This window comes from Pyrus communis, chromosome 11, assembly GCF_041283825.1.
Source record: "Pyrus communis isolate YQ-2024b chromosome 11, ASM4128382v1, whole genome shotgun sequence".
Lineage (NCBI taxonomy): Eukaryota > Viridiplantae > Streptophyta > Magnoliopsida > Rosales > Rosaceae > Pyrus > Pyrus communis.
In genome coordinates this window covers 15,134,417-15,158,449 of record NC_142575.1, presented here as the reverse complement: position 1 = coordinate 15,158,449, position 24,033 = coordinate 15,134,417, and the positions used below count along the sequence as shown (strand labels likewise).

The window sequence follows — 24,033 nt, the reverse complement described above, 5'->3', positions numbered from 1 at the left end:
AAAATAAACATATGTACGTATGTATAGATATGCCCAACATGCTCAAGGGTATGCCAATCATGCTCAAGATATGCCATGTCAAAACCTCGTAATGAAATGTATGTGCTCAGGTATGAATCATATCAATAACATAACATCTGGCAGCCGGAGTCACTTAACGTGACCTGTACGGCTGCATATAGAGCTCAATCTCAAACTCAACAACTGAACCTGCCCACGAGTCGGAACCACTCTATGTGGTCTGTACGACAGGCCTGGGTGTAATACATATATACGCTCTAGTGCTACGATCACGTGAAGGCTGTGCGAATAATCGCGGGTCACCTACGAGTCGGAACCACCTAAAGTGGTCTGTACGACAGGCCTATGCACCTAGCTTGGATCCAAGCTGAGCGTATGGTGCAGGAGGTGAACAACACGTGAAGGACTGTGCCCTACTCTGGGCGGGAGCACTAACACCGGGGGTGCAGGTTATGAGCTCTCTAAGCATCTCTAAACACTATGTAATGCAATCGTTAATTAACGCTTACCTGGCACTTACCTATGCCTCCACAGCACCCACATATAAATATATATGACATATGTATATGTATATGTATGCCACAAATAATGCATGCAAAGATGCATAAACGATAAATAATAAAGTGCATGGCATAAGGCAAATAACCCTTTTTAATTCAATTTCTGGGAATATAAATGTATATAGGTATATACGGAAAACAAAAGCCCACTCACTGGTATGTAGAAGGGTCGTAGCCCTCCTGTCTCGCGTGTGCACGCTCGTCCTCTGGGTACGTGTCACCTAGATGCGAAACAACTATAAAAACGTTAACTTTAAAGCACATAACCCGTTTCTCGTAATAACTTCTCATACATTGCTCAAAATGGACAAATGAATATACTCACGTGCTCTACACAACCTCAGGATCACAACCATATTTTTAGAAAAAAATTTTGGACCCCGCACGCGCCCCCACGCGCCAGCACAGGCACGGACCTACGCGCCACCCACGCGCGGCCACGTGCCAGGCACACTGACGGTGTCAACAGACGCCGTCAGGAATATTCCGTCAAACTGACGGAATATTCCGTTAAATCTAACTGGTTCCGTTAACGGCGTTAGGAATATTCCGTCAGAATTGACGGAATATTCCGTCGCCTTCTTCCTTCGATCGCCGGCAACGTCGCCGGCGCCGGAAACTGGGAAAACCTGCAACTCAGGTTTTCTCACTCATTTTTCAACCGTTTTTCGTGATTTTTGGACCAAATGAAAGCCCTAGACTAGAAGAACAAGTCCCAACAAGTTTTAAGGGCTAAAACTAAGAGATTATACCTGCCCAAAAACTCCAAGTTCGGCCAACTTCGAACCAGGCCTTCCCAACGTCCAAAATCGTCCAACGAGCTTCTCCGACACTCCTGGGAACCTCACAAACACAACTACGAGTTCAGAAAACCCAAAAACTTAATGTACAAACTTTGCATGAACAGTACACAATTCGGACCACTTCGAAACGACGTGAAAATGGTAGTTTTCTTACCTGAAAATGGTACCACTAGACTCCTCTCAACTTCACGAGCTTGAAGGTGTACCTGGCTCCCTCGATCTACTAAGATTTGAGGGGTTTTGGGGTTGTCCGTACCGTTTCTAAGGAGAAGGGAGGAAGAGAGCACGGGAGAGACAGAGAGAAGACAGAAGGAGAGACAGAGAGAGACAGTGTCTGTCTGTGGGAGTGTGTGTGTGGTCCAACACATGCCACACCACACCAAAACAACCCACAACGTGACAAAAAAAACGAACTAAGGGTAAAAAGGTAATTTCACACGTGCGTTTAATAATCCCGGGACGGGATGTCACAACCTTCCCACCTTAATAGAATTTCGTCCCGAAATTCAAAACAACCTAGTAACCACCCCTAGTAGCCAAAGAACAAACGAGGGTACAAATCCCTCATCCGATCTTCTGTCTCCCACGTTGCTTCCTCAACTGAATGGTTTCTCCACAGAACCTTCACTAAATTCACTGTTTTGTTCCTCAGAACCTTCTCCTTCCAATCAATGATCGTCACCGGTTCCTCATCGTACGTCAAATCTGGGTTAATCTCAAGCGGTTGAGGAGGTATCACATGAGATGGATCAGCGACATAGTGTCGGAGCATGGACACGTGAAAAACATTATGCACTCTAGCCAACTCCGGAGGCAACTCCAACCTGTAAGCTACCTCACCAACTCGTTCTGTGACTACGTATGGTCCGATGTACCTGGGGCTCAACTTCCCTTTCTTTCCGAACCGCACAACACCTCTCCACGGTGAAAGCTTCAGAAATACCCAATCTCCGACCTCATATGCCCTGTCCGTAGCATGCCGATCCGCTAGACTCTTCTGCCTGTCCTGAGCTGCTTTCAGGTTAGACTTGATCACCTGAACGTTCTGAGTAGTCTCCTCAACAATCTCTAGACCTACTAAAACTCTCTCGCCAACCTCTGACCAACACAACGGTGTGCGACAAGCTCTGCCATACAAGGCCTCAAATGGCGCCATTCCAATGCTTGAATGAAAACTGTTGTTGTAAGCAAATTCCATCAAATCTAACCGCTGGTGCCAAGCATCACCAAACTGCAACACCGAAGCTCGCAGCATATCCTCCAAGGTCTGAATAGTTCTCTCTGACTGCCCGTTAGTCTGTGGATGATATGCCGTACTATAAAGTAATCTCGTGCCCATAGCTTCCTGGAAAGCTACCCAAAACTTCGATGTAAATCGTGGATCTCGATCCGAAATAATGCTCACAGGGACACCGTGGTACTTCACAACCTTCGAGATGAACAACTCCACTAAACGGCTCAAAGAATACTTCTCTCTTACCGGAATAAAATGAGCCGACTTAGTGAGTCGATCAACGATCACCCAAATGCCGTCAAAGCCATTACGTGTACGCGGGAGCTTGTACACAAAATCCATGGTGATATTTTCCCATTTCCACTCCGGAACGGGAAGTGGCTGCAACAACCCAAACGGCTTCTTCCTCTCTGCTTTAACTTGCTGACAAACAGCACATCTGCTCACATACTCGGCTATCTCCCTCTTCATACCCGGCCAATAGTAAAATGGTCGAATGGTATGATACATTTTCGTAGCTCCTGGATGCATAGCGTAAGCCGAGATATGTGCTTCATCGAGAATTTCTTTCTTCAACTCTACACTATTAGGCACGAACATTCTACCTTCAAGCATCAACATGCCATCTGAATCACGAACTCTGAGGTCTCGCCTCCGTCCTTGCTCTCGAGCTTGAATAAGTTCTTGAGTCTCCTGATCAGCTACTTGGGCTTCAAGCACCCGATCAACAAGTATCAGCCTAACTTGAAAATTAGCAAGTAATGCCACATCTCGATCTTCGGCTTCTAGCCTTACTCCCGTAGTACGCAAGTCCACCAAAAGAGGAGCACGACTAGCGTACAACGCATTAATACGGCCTTGTGACTTCCTGCTAAGTGCATCAGCCACTACGTTCACACGACCAGGATGATAATCAATCGTGCAATCGTAATCGCTGAGCAACTCCAACCACCTCCGCTGACGAAGATTAAGTTCTTTCTGAGTAAAGAGATACTGGAGACTCTTGTGATCTGTAAAGATCCTGCACTTTTCCCCATAAAGATAGTGTCTCCACAACTTCAACGCAAAGATGATAGCAGCCAACTCCAAGTCATGTGTAGGGTAATTCATCTCATGAGGTTTCAACTGCCGCGAAGCATAAGCAATCACCCTACCATGCTGCATCAATACACATCCCAAACCATTCAAGGAAGCATCGCTATAAACCTCGAAATCACCAATATCGTCTGGGAGTGCCAAAACAGGTGCATGAGTGAGACAATGCTTCAACTGTTGGAAACTCCGCTCGCACCTATCATCCCACTCAAATTTGACATTCTTCCTCGTTAACCTCGTCAGTGGTAAGGCGATCACCGAAAAATCCTTAACGAATCTCCGATAATACCCTGCCAATCCAAGGAAACTTCTCACCTCGGTGACGGTTCGCGGTTGCTCCCAACTCTCTACCGCTGCAACCTTCTGAGGGTCAACCAAAATACCCTGAGCAGAAATGACGTGCCCCAAGAATGCAACTTGATCTAACCAGAACTGGCACTTGCTAAACTTAGCATATAACTGGTGTTCCCTCAACCTTTTCAACACCAAAGTAAGATGTCGAACATGCTCCGCTTTCGACTTAGAATACACCAGAATATCGTCAATGAAGACAATGACAAATCTATCCAAGTAAGGCTGGAATACTCGGTTCATCAAATCCATAAAGGCGGCTGGTGCATTCGTCAACCCAAATGGCATAACCAGAAACTCGTAATGACCATAACGAGTCCTGAATGCCGTCTTAGGGACATCATCCCTACTGATCTTCAGCTGATAGTAACCAGACCTCAAGTCTATTTTAGAGAACACACAAGCACCTCTCAGCTGATCGAACAAATCATCGATACGAGGCAATGGATAACGGTTTTTAATCGTCACCCGATTGAGTTGCCTGTAGTCGATGCACAGCCTCAAAGTTCCATCCTTCTTCCTCACAAACAACACTGGAGCGCCCCAAGGCGAAGTACTAGGTTGGATAAATCCCTTATCTACTAACTCCTGCAGCTGAACTTTCAATTCCCTTAACTCCGTGGGAGCCATACGATAAGGAGTTAAAGAAATAGGATTAGTACCTGGAAGCAACTCAATGGTGAACTCTACGTCTCGATCTGGGGGTAAACCAGGTAAATCCTCGGGGAATACATCAGGGAAGTGTCTGACCACTCTCACATCCTCCACTCTACTAGTAACAGCCTCCTCCAGCATCACATGAGCCAGATACCCCTGACAACCCTTAGTTAACAACTTTTTCGCTCGAAGCGTCGAAATAACGCCATATCTCACCCCACTCTGTTCACCCACAAAAGTAACCACAGGTAGTCCAGGTCGGTGAAACGTAACTACCTTCCCGTAACAGTCAATGTTGGCACGATAGAAGTGTAACCAATCCGTGCCCAGAATCACGTCAAAGTCCACAATATCTAACGGGATAAGATCGGCTGACAAAGCAACTCCCTCTACGATCACTGGACATCCTGGGTACACACAATCTACGACACAACTCTCTCCTCTAGGCATAACAAACTCTAAATCATACCCTAGAGGTGTGGGGCGAGGTTGCGTCGCTTGAGCAAACGTATGAGAAATTACGGAATGTGTAGCTCCACAATCAATTAAGACTCTAGCAAAACAACCAAGAATGTTCAACGTACCCATAATCAAGTCTGGGTTGTTCTGAGCGTCATGCAGAGAAATATTGTGAAGACGCCCCTGTCCCTGCTGACGCCCACCGCGGCCTCTACTCGCTTGAACACCGCGTCCCTGAGCACCACGCCCCTGACTGGGCTGGCCTGACTGTCTCGAAGATCCTGCACTGCTAGTGGCAATCTCCCCCTGCTGATACTATCCTCCCTGATACCACTGTGAACCACCCGCTGGGGCTGGAGGATACGGCATATAGCCGCCCGAATACTGGGGATAGCCACCCTGGGGATAGGGATCCTGAGGATACTGATACTGCCCAGGAGCATAAGGGACAGCATCACCCTGATAGTGGTAAGCACCACCTCGACCCGTCTGGCCGTAACTACTAGGACCCTGGATCTGCTGGAGTGGTGCAGGCGGTGGCATAAAGGTCTGATGTGGTTTCTGCTGCTACTGACCCTGGGGACAATTCGCCGCTCTATGTCCCACCTGTCCACATGTGAAGCACCCGTTGCTACCACGTCTACACTCGCCGAAATGCCGGTTGTTACACCTACGACAAACTGGGGCTCTGCCTCGCCCACCATCGCCCTGCCTCTGGCCTCTAGCGCCACCAGCAAATCTACCTCCACGACCCTGTCCAGTGGCACTGAAGCCACCACTCGAAGAACTAGAACTAGCTCCACCTCTCTTGAAGTTCTGAGTCTGACGGGGCCCGAGCGATGCCTGACCTTTGCCTTTGTCATCTTTCTTCTGGTTGCCGTCCTTCTCTTCATCAGTATCGCTCGACATATTCTCGGAATCCTCGATCCTCAACAGTATCTCATAAAAGTCCCGGTAAGTCTCGCTGTGGACCGTAGACGCCATAGAACGCCACTTCTTCCTGGTGCCCAGACGGAAAAGACGGAGCATCTCCGCCGGATTACCAGCGACATCAGGGTGATAACGGGACAAGTCCGTAAACTTACGGTAGTACTCATTCGCTGACATCTTCCGCTGTTTCAGTTCGGAAAACTCCTGTTTCTTACGGTCGATGTACTCAGGGGGAACATACCTTCTCCTAAACAACCTCGTAAAAACATTCCAATCAACCCTCTGATCCGGAGTCAACCTACGAAGCTCCTGCTCCCACCAAGCGGCCGACTCCGTATCCAGAAACCAAGCGGTCGTCTCGACCCACCTCTCCATAGGCAAGTTCCCCTGATTATGCAGCACCCGGAAGGTCTTCTCTATGTGTTCTAGCCAGCGCTCTGCGCTCTCGGGTCCCTCACTGCCCTTAAACTTATCCAGCTTCAAATTGTACATAGTCTCCAGAGGAGTCCTCTGGGGAGGGCGCATCACTGCCTGAAGGGCTGTAGCAAGAGCTTCCCCCAACTGAGTAATATCGGGGAAACTAGGCTCAGAAGAGCGACGGGGTTCCCGACGAGGCGGCATAGTTCTGACAGAAGACACCAAAATCATTAGAATACTCACAAGGACACAGGACTGCCAAAACTAGGCTCTGATACCAAACTGACACACCCCGACCGAGATCGGAGCGTGCTGGCCGTCACTCAAAGGTGACGTAGCCATGTGCACGTGCGGAAGCTAGTAAGTAGTAATATAAAGGTACGAATAATTAAAAAAAAACTAGCATACAAGTACTAGAATAAGTGCTAGTTAGTGCGATACAAATTCAGAGCAGCTCTATAGCAGTCCAAATAAAACGACAACAGTAGTACGCCCGAAGGCGACCCTACAATGTGGAGTGTCTGTCAGAACGCCGGAAAGCTCTCAAGGGAAACCACCGCAACGGCTAAGCAACTAGAACCTGGAGGGGCGCAAAACAAAAGCGTGAGTGGGCAAAAACAAAGCTCTTTGAAAACCATTTCATAAAATACATTCTAACCCCTCACCGTAAAACCTGTATACTTCCCAGAAAATAAACATATGTACGTATGTATAGATATGCCCAACATGCTCAAGGGTATGCCAATCATGCTCAAGATATGCCATGTCAAAACCTCGTAATGAAATGTATGTGCTCAGGTATGAATCATATCAATAACATAACATCTGGCAGCCGGAGTCACTTAACGTGACCTGTACGGCTGCATATAGAGCTCAATCTCAAACTCAACAACTGAACCTTCCCACGAGTCGGAACCACTCTATGTGGTCTGTACGACAGGCCTGGGTGTAATACATATATACGCTCTAGTGCTACGATCACGTGAAGGCTGTGCGAATAATCGCGGGTCACCTACGAGTCGGAACCACCTAAAGTGGTCTGTACGACAGACCTATGCACCTAGCTTGGATCCAAGCTGAGCGTATGGTGCGGGAGGTGAACAACACGTGAAGGACTGTGCCCTACTCTGGGCGGGAGCACTAACACCGGGGGTGCAGGTTATGAGCTCTCTAAGCATCTCTAAACACTATGTAATGCAATCGTTAATTAACGCTTACCTGGCACTTACCTATGCCTCCACAGCACCCACATATAAATATATATGACATATGCATATGTATATGTATGCCACAAATAATGCATGCAAAGATGCATAAACGATAAATAATAAAGTGCATGGCATAAGGCAAATAACCCTTTTTAATTCAATTTCTGGGAATATAAATGTATATAGGTATATACGGAAAACAAAAGCCCACTCACTGGTATGTAGAAGGGTCGTAGCCCCCCTGTCTCGCGTGTGCACGCTCGTCCTCTGGGTACGTGTCACCTAGATGCGAAACAACTATAAAAACGTTAACTTTAAAGCACATAACCCGTTTCTCGTAATAACTTCTCATACATTGCTCAAAATGGACAAATGAATATACCCACGTGCTCTACACAACCTCAGGATCACAACCATATTTTTAGAAAAAAATTTTGGACCCCGCACGCGCCCCCACGCGCCAGCACAGGCACGGACCTACGCGCCACCCATGCGCGGCCACGTGCCAGGCACACTGACGGTGTCAACAGACGCCGTCAGGAATATTCCGTCAAACTGACGGAATATTCCGTTAAATCTAACTGGTTCCGTTAACGGCGTTAGGAATATTCCGTCAGAATTGACGGAATATTCCGTCGCCTTCTTCCTTCGATCGCCGGCAACGTCGCCGGCGCCGGAAACTGGGAAAACCTGCAACTCAGGTTTTCTCACTCATTTTTCAACCGTTTTTCGTGATTTTTGGACCAAATGAAAGCCCTAGACTAGAAGAACAAGTCCCAACAAGTTTTAAGGGCTAAAACTAAGAGATTATACCTGCCCAAAAACTCCAAGTTCGGCCAACTTCGAACCAGGCTTTCCCAACGTCTAAAATCGTCCAACGAGCTTCTCCGACACTCCTGGGAACCTCACAAACACAACTACGAGTTCAGAAAACCCAAAAACTTAATGTACAAACTTTGCATGAACAGTACACAATTCGGACCACTTCGAAACGACGTGAAAATGGTAGTTTTCTTACCTGAAAATGGTATCACTAGACTCCTCTCAACTTCACGAGCTTGAAGGTGTACCTGGCTCCCTCTATCTACTAAGATTTGAGGGGTTTTGGGGTTGTCTGTACCGTTTCTAAGGAGAAGGGAGGAAGAGAGCACGGGAGAGACAGAGAGAAGACAGAAGGAGAGAGAGAGACAGTGTCTGTCTGTGGGAGTGTGTGTGTGGTCCAACACATGCCACACCACACCAAAACAACCCACAACGTGACAAAAAAAACGAACTAAGGGTAAAAAGGTAATTTCACACGTGCGTTTAATAATCCCGGGACGGGATGTCACAAGAACATACTGAAAACATGAGGAACAAATATATAATAAGTGTTCATTGAAGTTTTTAACAAACCTTTTACATATTATTGGAAAAAAAAATGTAAGATGAAAGTTATCGATTTTTTGTCTAAATGAGAGTCGTGATCTAAGCAGGTCTAGGCAATCTAAGCAGACACCTAGGCGAGCTAGGCATATGCCTACGTAGGTTTATGAGTCATTTCTTAATTTTCAAATTCCTAGGAATTAATCGGGGCGGTGGCTAATTGCCTAGCATCTAGACGGCACTATGCAGAGATTTTTAAAACAGTGGTTGTAAACTTAAATCCCTTACATTGATTTATTATTTCATTTTTAATTTCATACATTTGTTACCGTTTTCGTTAGTTTCTTCGTTATATGCCTACGTGGCCGTCGTGGTCCCTGCAAAATTTGTGCCACGTGGATCATAAATTACAAAATAATTTTTTAGTATAAAAATGGTTTAGGGTTAAGGAGCATGTTGAGCTCGGGACTTGGCCTTCAACGGTGCCCTATGATTTAAGGAATTTGTCGATCCAAATGAAATAAAGGTGTGGCGGTGATGGGGAAAGGGGTGGTTGCGCTGTGGGTGGAGAAAATATGGTTGTAGTTGCTTTTTTAACTTTTCTTTAATTAATTATTTTAATATTTTAATATCCTAACTAAATTTTAAATTTTTAAACATATTAATGGAAAATATTTTTTATTTGGTCATGTGGCACAAGTTTGCCAGTCACCTCAACATAAAAATAGAACTCATTGTTGTCATGCCATCACTTAATGGTAACTTAACAGATTTTCAAAAAAATAATAATATGACATTGAAATAAAATAATAAGTAAGTATTGGATTGAAATGTTTGAAAAATATTGCATAAAGTTGTTATTAAACACAGGAAGCCTTGAAGGAAAGAGTTCTCCAATTTTTTATAAAAATTGGGATTAGTTGTGGGGTCCACAAGACATTGAATTTTAACGATCTGAACAGTCTATTTTTTAAGTTGTACATCGTAAATTATTCTTGCAAAATATTAGCCAAATCGGAAATATTTAAGTAATTAGGTTCAAAGAAATGAACGAATATTTTATTATATAAGAAATAATGAAATTTGTTCTTGATAATTAAATGGGTAAATGGTTTCGGATTGAATTAAATTTTTGCAAAGATGATTTATAAATCGAAACTAACAAAATAAATAATTCGAATCATTAAATTTCGATGTGAAGTGAGCCCCACACTTAATCTCCATTTATTTCAAAAAATAAGAATTCAATTGCATAAAGAGCATGATTACACACAAACTTGAGAATATAACATTACATGATAAGAAAAATAAATTAGTAATAATGACTACAAAAAATTTAATGATTGTGCGAATACCATTAAAACACCTCGAAGCGGAACTTAAATTATGAAGGCATGGCAAATATTAAAAATCTAGAAGAAAAGGTTGAAACATTACAAGCACTTGCATTAATTTTTTTTTAGAGAGAGAAAGGGCAGCGATTGGTGGAGAGAGAAGATTGAAATGTTTTTGTGTTTGTTGGGGCTTTGAGATTGTCTCCGTCCCGTTTCTCTCAATCTCTATTCCTCCTCCTTAGTCCTTACCCTTTCCTTATTCTTCCCTCCGCTAGAGAGAGATTAAAACCTAGAAATTATTTTCTCGAGAAAATTTGGCGGAATTTTCCCGTTTTTCCGGATTTCCAGAAGCTGAGGATCCGAGCTAGGGTTTCGGGTGTGAATATCCAGGATTTTTTTGCAAGGTGAGGTCTGGGATCGCGGGAACTGGATCGAAATGTTGGTTAGGAATGCAAATTCGTGAGAATTCTAGTTCCGATCTTGAAATTAGGGCGCGAATCGAAGGCTAAAGCAATGGATGTGGACTCATCGTCGATGGTGCCGGAGACCGATCACGATCCGGCAGTACCAAACCACAGTACGACGTCGTCACCGGCCGCAGTGGAAGGGGAGCAACAGCTAGGCGAGCAGGCGCAACCGGGAACTGGATCTCCGCCGCAGCAGCCTCAGACGGCGGCGGCGGCTCCACAGGCACAGCAGACTCCGGTGGCCGGGCCCAGGCACGCTCCAACATACTCGGTGGTCAATGCAATTTTAGAGAAAAAAGAAGACGGGCCAGGGCCCAGGTGTGGCCACACGTTGACTGCGGTGGCGGCCGTGGGAGAGGAGGGCACGCCGGGCTACATTGGCCCCAGGTTGATTTTATTTGGGGGTGCCACAGCTCTTGAGGGCAATTCGGCTGCTTCAGGGACTCCATCATCAGCTGGAAGTGCTGGCATAAGTATGTTATTTTCTTTGTTTACTTGGGTAGCTTCGTCTTTTGAGCTTCTATGATGTTTGCGTCTTTGAGCTTCTATGAATGGAAACCCTAATAGTAATGGTTCTGTTATGATATAAGTAGTCTATCAACCTAGCTTTGTTAGTTTCAGATTGCGGTGTTTTGTTCTTCTTTGATGTTTACGTCTATGATATGGTTATGATATGCTGCGCGGTGGAATTCTAAGTTCTAGTTATGTAAATTGTCTGTGAAAAGTCCTTGTTATGTTCAAGTTCTTTAACCTTAGGCTCTCTATCTGTGTGCTCCCATATTGTTAATGATACAAGCACTCTCTTACAGTTCTGGGAAGAAAAAAGTTACGTGTAATTAGAGTTAAATTTCGGTTCCTAGAAGGTTTCTGATTGAAAAGAATTTTAGAAAGCTTTATCTTTGCCCAGCTCTTATTGATACTTGATAAATTCATTTTGTTTTATGCAAATTTGCGATATTTATAGCAAGTGATTTTAGTGGTTGGTTGTTTTGTTGTATCCCAACAAATATGCATGTAATTTTCTTCTTTTTGTCATTACTATGGTTCAGAAACTTACTCTCTTTTGAACTAAAAGTGATCAAGTGGCATCTAATGCCATTGGAGCTTCAAATCTCTGTGTTTGTTGTTTTCAAATTGCGTCTAAATCCCTGCCTTCTAATGGTTATTTTTTTAGCATCCATAGTTTGGATTCTGCTTTGAGCTTCTAGGGGCCAGCTAGCATTTATTTATGGTGTGAAGGTGCTGGCTTCTGTGGGGATATTTGAGCCATTCAAGTTGTCGGTCTTTCTGATATGTTCAGCGGTCCAAATTACCATGGGGCCTAATCTACATCTTGATTAATGCTTGTGCTTGTAGTGAATCTCACAAGAATACTGATTCATTTCATTTTAAATAATTCTAATTTAAGACACTTAGTGGGAAAAAGGCTTTGTTGTTGTTGTTGTTGTAAGACACTTGTTTGTTCTTGATTTCAGGACTTGCAGGTGCCACCGCAGACGTGCATTGTTATGATGTGCTAACAAATAAATGGTCTAGGTAAACCTAGGAATAAATATCTTGTGTCTTATCAGCCTGTGGCTGTCCCTATTTTGTATTTATCCTCTGTGTTTACTTTAGTGGGTACATTGTTATGACATGCATTGTAGGATCACACCCTTTGGAGAACCTCCCACCCCAAGGGCTGCACATGTAGCAACAGCTGTAGGAACTATGGTGGTTATTCAGGTCAGCACTCAATATTTTATCTCTCAAGCTATGATTCCCAAGTCGCTGCTGTTTTAGAATTTTTCTATTCATTGCATAATTACTTTCCTAATGGAATCTTTGATATCAATACAGGGTGGAATTGGTCCTGCTGGTTTGTCTGCTGAGGATCTTCATGTTCTTGACCTCACACAGCAACGGCCTCGATGGCACAGGTTATACTTGAATTGGCTGCTTTCTTTAAAAAAACTTATTGTGGGACTTTTAACCAAGTGGAACTAATTTTACTATAGGGTTGTTGTTCAAGGCCCTGGACCTGGGCCACGGTATGGACATGTGATGGCATTAGTGGGGCAAAGATATCTTATGGCAATTGGTGGGAATGATGGTGAGTCACTTCAGGGTCTATTTTACTATCTTTTCTGCATTGAAGTAAAGGGAAGAAAGAAGCTACATGCTTAAGTTTTTACAAATATTGAGAGAAGGGGAATTGGTGTGTGGTTTTCAGGAAAACGGCCATTAGCTGATGTTTGGGCTCTCGACACAGCTGCCAAACCTTACGAATGGCGTAAGTTGGAACCAGAGGGGGAGGGTCCACCACCATGCATGTAAATCTTTCACGCTTTCCCTCGTTAGCATTCATGACATTCAAATTCTTATTATAACATATATACATGCATGTCTCACCATTTTGGTATTTATATAAAAGGTCACATGCTTGGATATTAAAATGAATATGTATTCTTTTAGTTTTGGGTATTGGCTTCATACTTAAGTTGTGTTCTCCCTATTTTTCAGTTGTATATGCCAATAGATTTTACTGTTAGAGGCATATATTTCATGGACTTATGTGAGTGTTTGGGTACTGATTTTAGTTCTACTAGTGAGAGAATGTGTAGAAATCCTTCTCAAATAAAAAGAGAATATGTAGAAATGAGTATATGACATTTGCTACTTTTAGTTGCCGGGAAGTTGGTTTTTCGTTTTTTAATTCTTTTTCCCACGTGATATAGTATGTTCAATAGAATTTGCTTTATGAGTGGACACCATGGGGTAAAGCCACCTCTACAGGACCCTTGACAGTTCGTCTTAAAGCATGTGATCCTTAATAGTGATGGTAAAAAACGAAGAAAATAAAAGAATAAATCTGAACTGTTGCTTCAGAGAACGTTACCTAGAAACTGCTGGTAATTGTTTCATTGATTCATTCTTTGCATTTCTTACCATAAATACCGTGTCACTAGTAATCAATATGATACTACAGTGAATAATTTATTCTTTAGAAGTTATGCATCTTTGACTTGCTATTGAATTGTCGTGGTTAATTTTCAATTGCATAATTACCATGTTTTTTGTTGATGATATTGCAAAGTCGATATCTTATTGTACTCTTTGTATATGGCCAGGTATGCAACTGCAAGTGCAAGGTCTGATGGTCTTCTCCTCCTCTGTGGAGGGAGGGATGCAAATAGTGTGGTGAGTCAAACAGTGTAATTTTTTGGGCGGTTTGTTTTTGTGAAGGATGAATGTGATAGTATCATATTCAGGGATTTTATTATTTTTATATTGATTGCTGGATGGCTCCAGATTGTATTTGCACTTTGTCACGCACATTTTGAAAAACTGTGGAACAGTTACCCCTTCGCATATGTATCTAATCTTTCTGAAAAAAATGTGATTTTGATATTTGTTAGGAAACTACTTAACTGAAACAAAAGTTACCCGTAGCTTATTGGTGACTCAAGGATTGGCATATCAATGTAATCAGAAGTCTTATGTTGGTGTGTGGGAAGGACAGGGTGGTGGGGTTATGGCGTTTGTGGCACAGATTACTTCTAGTTGTCTTTATGGTTTGTTTACGTAGCTCGTGTCTGAATGTTGTTGACTCCCCTCCCTCTTCAAATTTTGCGAAGCACATGTGTTTCCAATATTAGTAGCAGCTTTGTAATGTTTGCTTGAAGAAAAAGCAGCTTTGTCATGTAATTCTGGGTTAAGTTTTCTTTTGGTTTCTTCTGTTTGCAGCCATTGGCAAGCGCATATGGTCTTGCCAAACATAGGGATGGCCGTTGGGAATGGGCAATTGCTCCTGGTGTTTCACCTTCTTCAAGATATCAACATGCAGCAGTGGGTTTTTGCATCTGTTATTTTTAATTCCCATTTTCCTTATTTGAATTCAATTTCCTAAAACTAGCATATGTTATGATACTAGGTCTTTGTTAATGCACGTCTGCATGTTTCTGGAGGGGCCCTTGGTGGTGGCCGCATGGTTGAAGATTCATCAAGTGTTGCAGGTATTTATTTATGTTTTACAAGCATTATATGGAATGTAGGCTCTCTCCAGTTTTTGGAATGGATGATCCTTGAAAGAGAATCTAAGAACTGAATGGTTTCGACCCTTGAGTCACAGCCCTGGAAACAGTACCTTCATAAGTTTTCTCAAGTGAGCCTTGGCAGGTGTTGTGGGTTTCTTACCCTAGAAGGTCTTGTGGGTTTCTTACCCTAGAATGGATAGGCGTTGACTAAATTATTGCTACTCCATAACATGAAATCAAAATTCAAAGTAAAGTTTACATATGGTTATGCAAACACTTGCATATTCTTGTCGTTGTAAAGTTAAGATATATGGTTCAATTAAGTGTTTTTCAAAATAGATTTTAGTTTCTGGACTCAACATTAACTGGTTCTCTAGTAAATACAATGAGAAATATGGTTTTGTAGGATGTGATGGAGGTAAGCTGGTTGTTTTTTTTAATCTCTTGGGGTTGGTGAAAGTTCACTGTTAGGTCATGTATAGTGGGGGATGCTTTTTGAGAGGTGCCAAATGGTTAACTTCTTCCAGTAGTTTCTGGTAGATGTATTTTAGTTTTTCTCTCCCTCACTCTCCAGGATAACTACATTGTGCCTGATCCTCTTGTATTATGCTTCAAGCAAATATTGAGATCTTATGATCTTTAGTTTTGTTTTCAATGTCTGAAGCAATTCAAATGAGACTGCTGTGGCTTTTATTCCAGTTCTTAAAATAATTGATCCTTACCACATCAATGTGTAAAATTTGGTAGATTAACTATGCTTCTTGGAGAAACAGTTACATTGGTAGCCTAAGTTTTGTTGCTGTGTGTTGGTGTTGAAATATTTATGCTTCCAAGAAGTTCTTCATGTTGTGAATATCGCGTTTAAGAGTGCAAATAATAGAACAAACTTGGAAATCAAAAACAAAATAACCAAGACAAATAACACCAATAATTAACGTGGTTCGGCTATATGTGCCTACATCCACAGGGCAACAACAACAATCTTTCACCATATCAATAATGAGACAACGAATTATCTTGCGAAGTCTCCGAAAACCTGAAAAAATAAGAACAAGAAATACACTCTTATCTCTATTCTTTTCTCTTGAATTCACTTTGCCCTTACAATACCCACTCACTCAACTCCTTCAGTGGTATACAACTTATTGTTTGGCTCCAATTCAAAACTAGTGCCCCCTTTATATATACGTAACAAAGGTCTTCAATAAGGATTACTAATCCTAATGGAATCTAGTTATGAATCTTTCTCAAATTGGAAAAACAACTGTAATTGGGAAAACAATTTAATCCTCTAATACTATAACTCCTAAAGGACTTAGGACAACTCATCATGAGCCGTAAAAGCCCAACAATCTCCCCCTCCAAACCATGAGGAAGGCATACCAGAATAGGATTGCTCCTCTTGATCAAACTCCCATTGATCGAACTTCTCATAGTTAGGCTCCCCCTGATTGTACTATTCATGACCAAACTCCCCCTGATCGAACTTCTCTTGATCAAGCTCCTCTTGACCAGACTCCCATTGATCAAACCTCTCATTACCAGGCTCCTCCTGATCGAACTTCTCATAACTAGGCTCCCCCTAATCGAACTATTCATGACCAAACTCCCCTTGATGGAACTACTCATGACCAGACTCCCCTTGATCGGACTTCTCTTGACCAGGACTCTCCACTCCATTAGCAAAAGCAATTATATACTTCTTTGCCAGAAACCATCGCTCATCTGCATCTTGGTCCAATCAGCACCAGACATTCTTGGTGGCTTGCTCTTAACACCTTCAATAAAGCATGTCCTCCGTTCTTGATTTCCACGTAACCAAGTTGGAGCGGGTGAGTTTCATCATGGTGCTAATCGCACCCTCCATTCGAAACGGATATAAGCTAAATGAGGCTCTGATACCCCCTGTGGATATCGCGTTTAAGAATAGAAAAAAAATAGACCAAACTTGGAAATTGAAAACAAAATAACCAAGAAAAATAACACTAAGAATTAAAGTGGTTCTGCTATTTGTGCCTACATTCACAAGGCAGCAGCAACAATCTTTCACTATACCAATAATGAGTACAACAAATTATCCTTCCAAGTCTCTAGAATTGAGGCATGACGAAAAACCTGAAAGACCAAGAACAAGAAATACACTCTTATCTTTTCTCTTGCACACACTTTACACTTACAATATTATCTCACTCTTAACTCCTGGAGTGGTATACAATATACTGTTTTGCTCTAATTCAAAACTAGTTCAATAGCCCCTTTATATTGACATAATAAAGGTCTTCTTCAATAAGGATTACTAATCCTAATTGGAATCGGAATCCTTCTCCAATTGAGAAACCAACTCCAATTGGGAAAACAATTTATTCCTCTAAGACTCTGTTTCCTGGTAGACTTAGGGCAACTCATCATGAGTTGGAAAAACACCATAAGTGTTCTTACAAGTTTCTATGTTCTTATGTGCAGTGTTGGATACTGCAGCAGGAGTTTGGTGTGATACAAAATCTGTGGTTACTAGTCCAAGGACAGGTAGATACAGTGCTGATGCAGCCGGTGGGGATGCTGCAGTTGAGCTGACAAGGCGTTGCAGGCATGCAGCTGCAGCGGTTGGTGACTTGATCTTTATATATGGTGGTCTACGTGGCGGTAAGAAATGAACGTATTATTTTCAGTCATGCTGCAGTTTTTTCCTGTTTCAGTAATTCAATGAAGTGAATCCAGCAATCATTTAATTGTTGTATAATGCATACACTTTGTGACGATGGAATGTAGGTTGCAACTCGCAGTCACTAAAATATTTTGCACCATGAATCGACATGTTTAGAGAATAATAGACTTCTTTTGTTTCTTGAGGTTGACGTTTCCAGTACATGGTTATTTTTCTGATACATATATGATTATTTCAAAGTTGAGGTCTCAATGGTTGGTTTATTAGTTAATTTAGGTTTCGAACTCTCTTTTTTGGGTTATATTTGTCTTTAGTGGATGAGTCAACTAGGGTAAAACAACAGGCAAGGATACTGTAGGTGCAGCAATGTAGCAATTTATGAAGGATTTTAGGAGCTGTAATTCTGATGGTTTTTGAAAGATTTTATACCATGGATTCTGGAGTTAACTTACAGTTTTATCATTCTGAACTTATAATTGCTTTATTCTTTTATGCTATAGGAGTGCTGCTTGATGACCTACTTGTTGCGGAAGATTTGGCTGCTGCTGAAACAACAACTGCAGCTTCGCATGCTGCAGCTGCAGCTGCTCAATCTGTACAAGGTCGTTTATCTGGAAGGTATGGATTCATTGATGACAGAGCAAGGCAGTTGCCCGAAGCAGCCCCTGATGGTGCTGTTGTGCTGGGAAATCCAGTTGCCCCCCCAGTAAATGGTGACATGTATACTGATATAAGTACTGAAAATGCTTTGCTCCAGGGAACCCGGTAAGCTAGTCGTTGTGTGTACATTTTGATTCCAGGTTTTGAAGTCACATAGTACTTGTTATATTAAAGAGTGATTGTTGTGTAGGAGAATTAGCAAAGGTGTAGAGTACTTAGTTGAAGCATCAGCAGCAGAAGCTGAGGCAATCAGTGCCACTTTGGCTGCTGCCAAGGCACGACAAGTTAATGGAGAAGTTGAACTACCTGATAGAGATCGTGGTTCAGAGGCTACCCCCAGTGGGAAGCAGATATCTACCTTGATCAAGCCTGATTCTGCTGGGTCAAATAATATTCCTTCCGCTGGAGTGCGACTGCATCATAGAGCTGTCAGTATTAAATTTTATGAGGCAACTTCTGTGTGGCAAGAAGTTTTAAACCTGTGTAGATCTGTTCTTAATGTTTCTTACATGCTTTGCCAGGTTGTGGTAGCTGCAGAGACTGGTGGAGCTTTAGGTGGCATGGTGAGGCAACTTTCAATTGATCAATTTGAAAATGAAGGCAGGCGGGTTAGTTATGGGACTCCAGAGAGTGCTACTGCAGCAAGGAAATTGTTAGATCGACAAATGTCCATTAATAGTGTGCCCAAAAAGGTAGAAGACGTTATGTGACAGTCTTGCCTCCCTAAAATTGCCATATTTCATTAGTACATCTAATAAAAGCAAATGTCCATGCTCAACTGTTGATGGGTAAATTTTGCTAACTTCTTCCTTGTCCACCTGATTAATGCTAATTGTATCTTAGAAAATAGAAGGATAATTAAATAAAAGAACAAGTTCCTAAGTGGTACCCTAAATTGCATTCAATAGTGTGAATGCATTTTTGCACTTGTCATCATTCTGGAAACCTAAGGTAGATGCATCTGTGAGTTAGAATATCAAGCATGCTAATGCAACCAACTATAGAGTATTGGAGGCCACTTTAAAGTCATATCCTTGCTTTCACATCTGTGTCTATCTGTTGCCTTTAATTTCATTTTCAAATTATTCATCGTTGTTTTATTTATGCTGCCCCTGTACCATGAAGAGATATAAAGCTCAATTAAGAGTTTCTCTTATCCTGTGCTTGGTTGTTCACTTATAAAAGATTAAGACGATTATACATTCTCATCCTCGCATGGTCGTACCAATCCTCATCCTGACATAGTCGAACCATTCCCCATCCTGAGTCCAGACATAGTTGAACCATGATTCGTGTATTCAATTCTTATCTAGTGTCCTGGATACTTCTTTCTACCTATTATTATCCTACAAATGCGGTGACCCTAACACTTGGTATTACGAATGTCATCCAGCATATGTAATGTCTACTTATAAAGTTTATTGGGGTTCATAATCAATAAATTTTCTCTATTCTTATCAGGTAGTGGCACATCTTTTAAAGCCTCGTGGGTGGAAGCCTCCGGTTCGTAGGCAATTTTTCTTAGATTGTAATGAAATAGCAGATCTTTGTGACAGTGCTGAGCGAATCTTCTCTAGTGAACCAAGCGTCTTACAGCTTAGGGCTCCTATCAAGATATTTGGTGATCTACATGGGCAGTTTGGTGATCTCATGCGCCTTTTTGATGAGTATGGTTCACCTTCAACGGCTGGGGATATTGCGTAAGTGGCTTTACTTAACGCACCACTATCCAACTTGGTTTATACGGTTCAATATTGAAATATTGAATTACATATGTTAAGGGGTCTGTCTCTGCACCCCATGATATTACATTGATAGTTATATCTTAATGGTTTAACCATATAGTTATATCCTAAGATGACAGCATGGCAACAAATAAGTCATGCGTAAACTTCCAATCCAGTCCTAGTGTGAATTTCTTTTTTGGTTTATAGAACGTGGGAACATTTAGGTTAAATTAAATGAAATCTCTTTTGCATTTGTAATGCAAGGTGGATTCTATAGGTGACTATGCAAATTGTTCCAGGCTCCATCTACTAATGCTCGGTTTATTTGTTTGAGTTATATTTTGTTGTAAGTTTTGCCGTTCAGTATTCACATAAGGGTTTTGACCTTTATACATCTTGTATAATATAGTTATAAATATTTCATTGTACGTCTTCTACAATACAGAGTTTTATGTTTCTTACATTTACGCTGATTTTATATGGACAAAAATCAGATATATCGACTATCTCTTCTTAGGAGATTATGTTGACCGGGGCCAACATAGCTTGGAAACCATTACTCTTCTGCTTGCTTTGAAGGTACATTTTGGCTGCCTTTTTGTTCTGTTCCAGTTTTCTCACTTGATGCTTATCTCTCTCTGTGATTGCTGTATGAGTATTTCTATGCTAATGCAATGTTTGTGAAAAAAATGTCAATATTGCAGGTCGAGTATTCCCAGAATGTACATTTAATTCGTGGCAACCATGAAGCTGCAGATATCAATGCTCTATTTGGCTTTCGGATTGAATGCATTGAACGAATGGTACTGTATTTTAACTACATCATATCTGTGATTTTTATTTGTAATCTCTGGTGGTCAATGACTGAATGGCTTGATGAGCAGGGTGAGAGAGATGGAATTTGGGCATGGCATCGAATAAACCGTTTGTTTAATTGGCTTCCGCTAGCAGCTCTGATTGAAAAGAAAATCATTTGTATGCATGGTGGTATTGGTCGGTCTATAAATCATGTGGAACAGATTGAGAATCTCCAGCGTCCTATTACAATGGAAGCTGGCTCCATTGTGCTTATGGATTTGTTATGGTCAGTGCATGTCTATGTTGATATATTTTATAATTATCTTTATGTTGATTGGTCAATGATGTTGTCATATGATTCTCTCTAGGTCTGACCCAACAGAAAATGACAGTGTGGAAGGTTTAAGACCAAATGCTAGGGGTCCTGGGTTGGTTACATTTGGGGTGAGTAATTTTAAATTTTGTCTTCCGTTATTTCACATTACCTATAATGTTATAGAAATTAATAGGTATCTAAATTAGTACATTTGTCATCAAGTAGTCCGGATGTGTCATCATCAATGGGTACATTCGCGCACTAAACATACTCACATGTTATTGATGCATTTTCGTCAATATCGATGAATATCTGTTCTTTAATAAAAAATGGATGTCCTGCACAAAGATTGTTGGTTATCAAGTGCTGACTTTTTTAGGAAATGATTTTGTTAATACTGTACAGTACTATTCTTTTAGCAAAGTTAATGGTCCTAAATGGGATGTGGGATATCGTACATAGATGCAATCTAGATTATTTACAAACAAAGTTGCATTTGTAGTATTGTCACAATTGTTGATCAGGATGACTTTTTTATATAAAAGGTTGAAATATATAGTAGTATGCAAAATTGTTAATATTGTTTCAGTTGGTGTCCTGATAAAACCATTTCCAAAATCTGAGAATCGGAAGTATTTTGTTCTCTTTATTTCTAGAAAATTCCATTCCGAGATGTACGTTACTCTAGAATTCCATGCCACAAAATGAACAGAACCTTGAAGCAATGGAATTGGTATTTTCTATGTACGTGTCTTGTAAATAGGAATTGGTATTTTCTATGTGTTGTAAATAGTTCAATATGACGGTCTGCATGGAACATGGAGTCAAACATTCATTGTTCAGTAATTCATCTTGCTTGATGCCCGTTGAGGCTTTTTCAGTTTATGTTAACTTCAATGAGTTCTTATTTTGTAAAGTACTGGGATCGTAAAATTGTATAGCGTTAGCTGGTATTTTTTGTTTTTTATATCTGTTTGTATGCCATCTAAGGTGTGTTGATGTTGCAGCCTGATCGTGTCATGGAATTCTGCAATAACAATGATCTTCAGTTGATTGTACGTGCGCATGAATGTGTAATGGATGGATTTGAGCGTTTTGCCCAGGGGCATCTGATTACACTTTTCTCTGCTACCAATTATTGTGGTATGTACTTGTCCCCTTTTCTATTTATGCAGCTTTGAGATCCTCAAAAGGCATCTCAGGTTTGGCCTTTACCACTGTCAACCAAACATCTCATGTTTGCTCTTACCGCTCTCAACAGGTACGGCCAATAATGCAGGGGCAATCCTAGTCTTGGGTAGGGATCTTGTGGTGGTTCCAAAACTCATTCATCCCCTACCACCAGCAATTTCATCACCAGAAACTTCACCGGAACGCCATATTGAAGACACATGGATGCAGGTACTGATGTTTATTTCTTATTTCATGTTTAGATCTGTAGTTATAACTTGTAACTCAAAAGGTTTGAATGAGAACCTTATTGTTGAATCTCTCTTTGTACGTGTGCGCGCATGAGTGCGTGCGTGTTTGTGCCTCTATATATTTATTGTATAATATATAAATGTATGTATGTGCATACTCATACTGGAAATTTTTTGCTTCCCCTTTCCCATCGGAACATGTAGTCATTGTTTTGGTGGTAATCTTTGTTTGAATTGGCTTGTTATGAAACCAGGAATTGAATGCAAACAGACCTCCAACACCGACTAGAGGCCGTCCCCAAGTAGCTAATGATCGGGGTTCCCTTGCTTGGATATAGTTGATTATTCTGAATTGCTTCGTCATATCATATTCATTCTGGCCTCGTTCTTCCACATGGGATTACTAGTGCTGTATAGAGCATGATGTCAAATACAAGAAGTTCCCCTGTTCTTCCACATGGGGTTTCTCGTGGTGTATAGAGCATGATGCCATATACAAGAAGTTCCAAAACTTGTGATCTTTTTTCCAGATAACAAGTTTGAAGGCTTTCTGAAATTTTGGTTTACTTTACACAATTGGTAGGCCATGAGATGATGAGAAGATACAGAGTCGAAGAAGCAGGTTGCGTTCGGCGGGTAGGTTTTACTTTGTATGATGTGCTAAAAGTTGCGGTTCAGGTCAACCCACCCTTTGTAAATTGAGCTACAGGCAGGTAGAAATCGTCTTCGTTCTTCCCGTGGATTGGTAGTGTTGAGTATTCTTCTGAATATATATTGTTTTATTCCTCGTTTTAGGTTTATTAATTTCCGTTTGAAGAGGACACGGGGTCTATTTGTGGTGGTGAGATATATGAAATGTTTAGAATCTTTGTGAGCGTCGGTCCGTCATTGTATCATAGAGGTATTGCTTTGTGTAATATTTCATCTCTGTTTTGTACAATGTAACATTGTGTGATATCCGACACATGCATTGTGAAGTTTTGGTCGTAAAATGTTGTGCATCTTTCTAGTTTCTTTTCCTGACGATCAGCTATGCTTTCCCGCAACCTTGTAAGACGTAAAATTATGTAACTGGTGGAAAACTTAAGGTTTCGGAGAGCCTAGTTTTCTCTGCGTATGCATGCCCCAAAACAAACAAATCCCAGCCTTGTATTTTTATAGCTTGACAACTAGCGGATGCGATGCGTTTGGCAAGCAAGGGGAGAAGATGTAGTCGCTTCAAGTCTTTTCGATTGATTGTTGAAGTCTTCAATCGGCTTAGGCAGTTACACACGTGAATCTAGAGTAAGGATGCATTAAGGAAGCATAAACTAACAAAAACCCAACAATGGTAAAACCCAACGTGGGATAAAACCCAAAGTCCCCGAGACAAAGGTGAAGAGTGCAAAGTCAATGCTTGAAGAAAACAAGTGGTGATTAACGCTCGCATCAAGGTATGACCAACCTAAGATAGGTGTCTCATTAAAACCTTGTCATATTAGCAGAACTCAGTACGGCATGCTCTTGAACAAAGGAAAAAAAAGTACATT

At 41.6% G+C, this 24,033-nt stretch overlaps 1 protein-coding gene across 4 annotated transcripts; it reads left to right on the top strand.

Moving 5' to 3' along the window:
- The first annotated feature begins 10,486 nt into the window (after nt 1-10,486).
- On the top strand, nt 10,487-23,496 carry LOC137741504 (serine/threonine-protein phosphatase BSL3). 4 transcript variants are annotated; one of them, XR_011069304.2, is made up of 22 exons: nt 10,487-11,374; nt 12,377-12,437; nt 12,548-12,626; nt 12,741-12,820; nt 12,899-12,993; nt 13,114-13,213; nt 14,012-14,081; nt 14,628-14,729; nt 14,815-14,896; nt 17,381-17,560; nt 18,083-18,347; nt 18,433-18,670; nt 18,764-18,934; nt 19,704-19,942; nt 20,464-20,548; nt 20,674-20,772; nt 20,854-21,053; nt 21,136-21,211; nt 22,091-22,226; nt 22,345-22,484; nt 22,759-23,217; nt 23,300-23,496. XR_011069304.2 is itself a non-coding variant. In XM_068481210.2 (21 exons), the coding sequence occupies exons 1-21, from the start codon at nt 10,948-10,950 to the stop codon at nt 22,840-22,842; spliced, it is 3,009 nt and encodes a 1,002-aa protein (XP_068337311.2). In that variant the 5' UTR covers nt 10,487-10,947; the 3' UTR covers nt 22,843-23,496. The 4 variants fall into 4 exon arrangements, 2 of the variants coding, with proteins under 2 accessions (XP_068337311.2, XP_088535750.1); XM_068481210.2 differs by having other exon boundaries at nt 22,759-23,496; XR_015953302.1 differs by having other exon boundaries at nt 10,513-11,374; nt 20,674-21,053.
- The last annotated feature ends 537 nt before the right edge of the window (nt 23,497-24,033 follow it).

Coding starts and splice junctions, on each gene's coding strand:
- LOC137741504 (XM_088679624.1), top strand. CDS start 10,948: ATGGATGTGGACTCATCGTCGATGGTGCCGGAGACCGATCACGATCCG. Junction 11,375..12,376: donor AGCTGGAAGTGCTGGCATAA/GTATGTTATTTT, acceptor TCTTGATTTCAG/GACTTGCAGGTGCCACCGCA. Junction 12,994..13,113: donor GGCAATTGGTGGGAATGATG/GTGAGTCACTTC, acceptor TGTGGTTTTCAG/GAAAACGGCCATTAGCTGAT.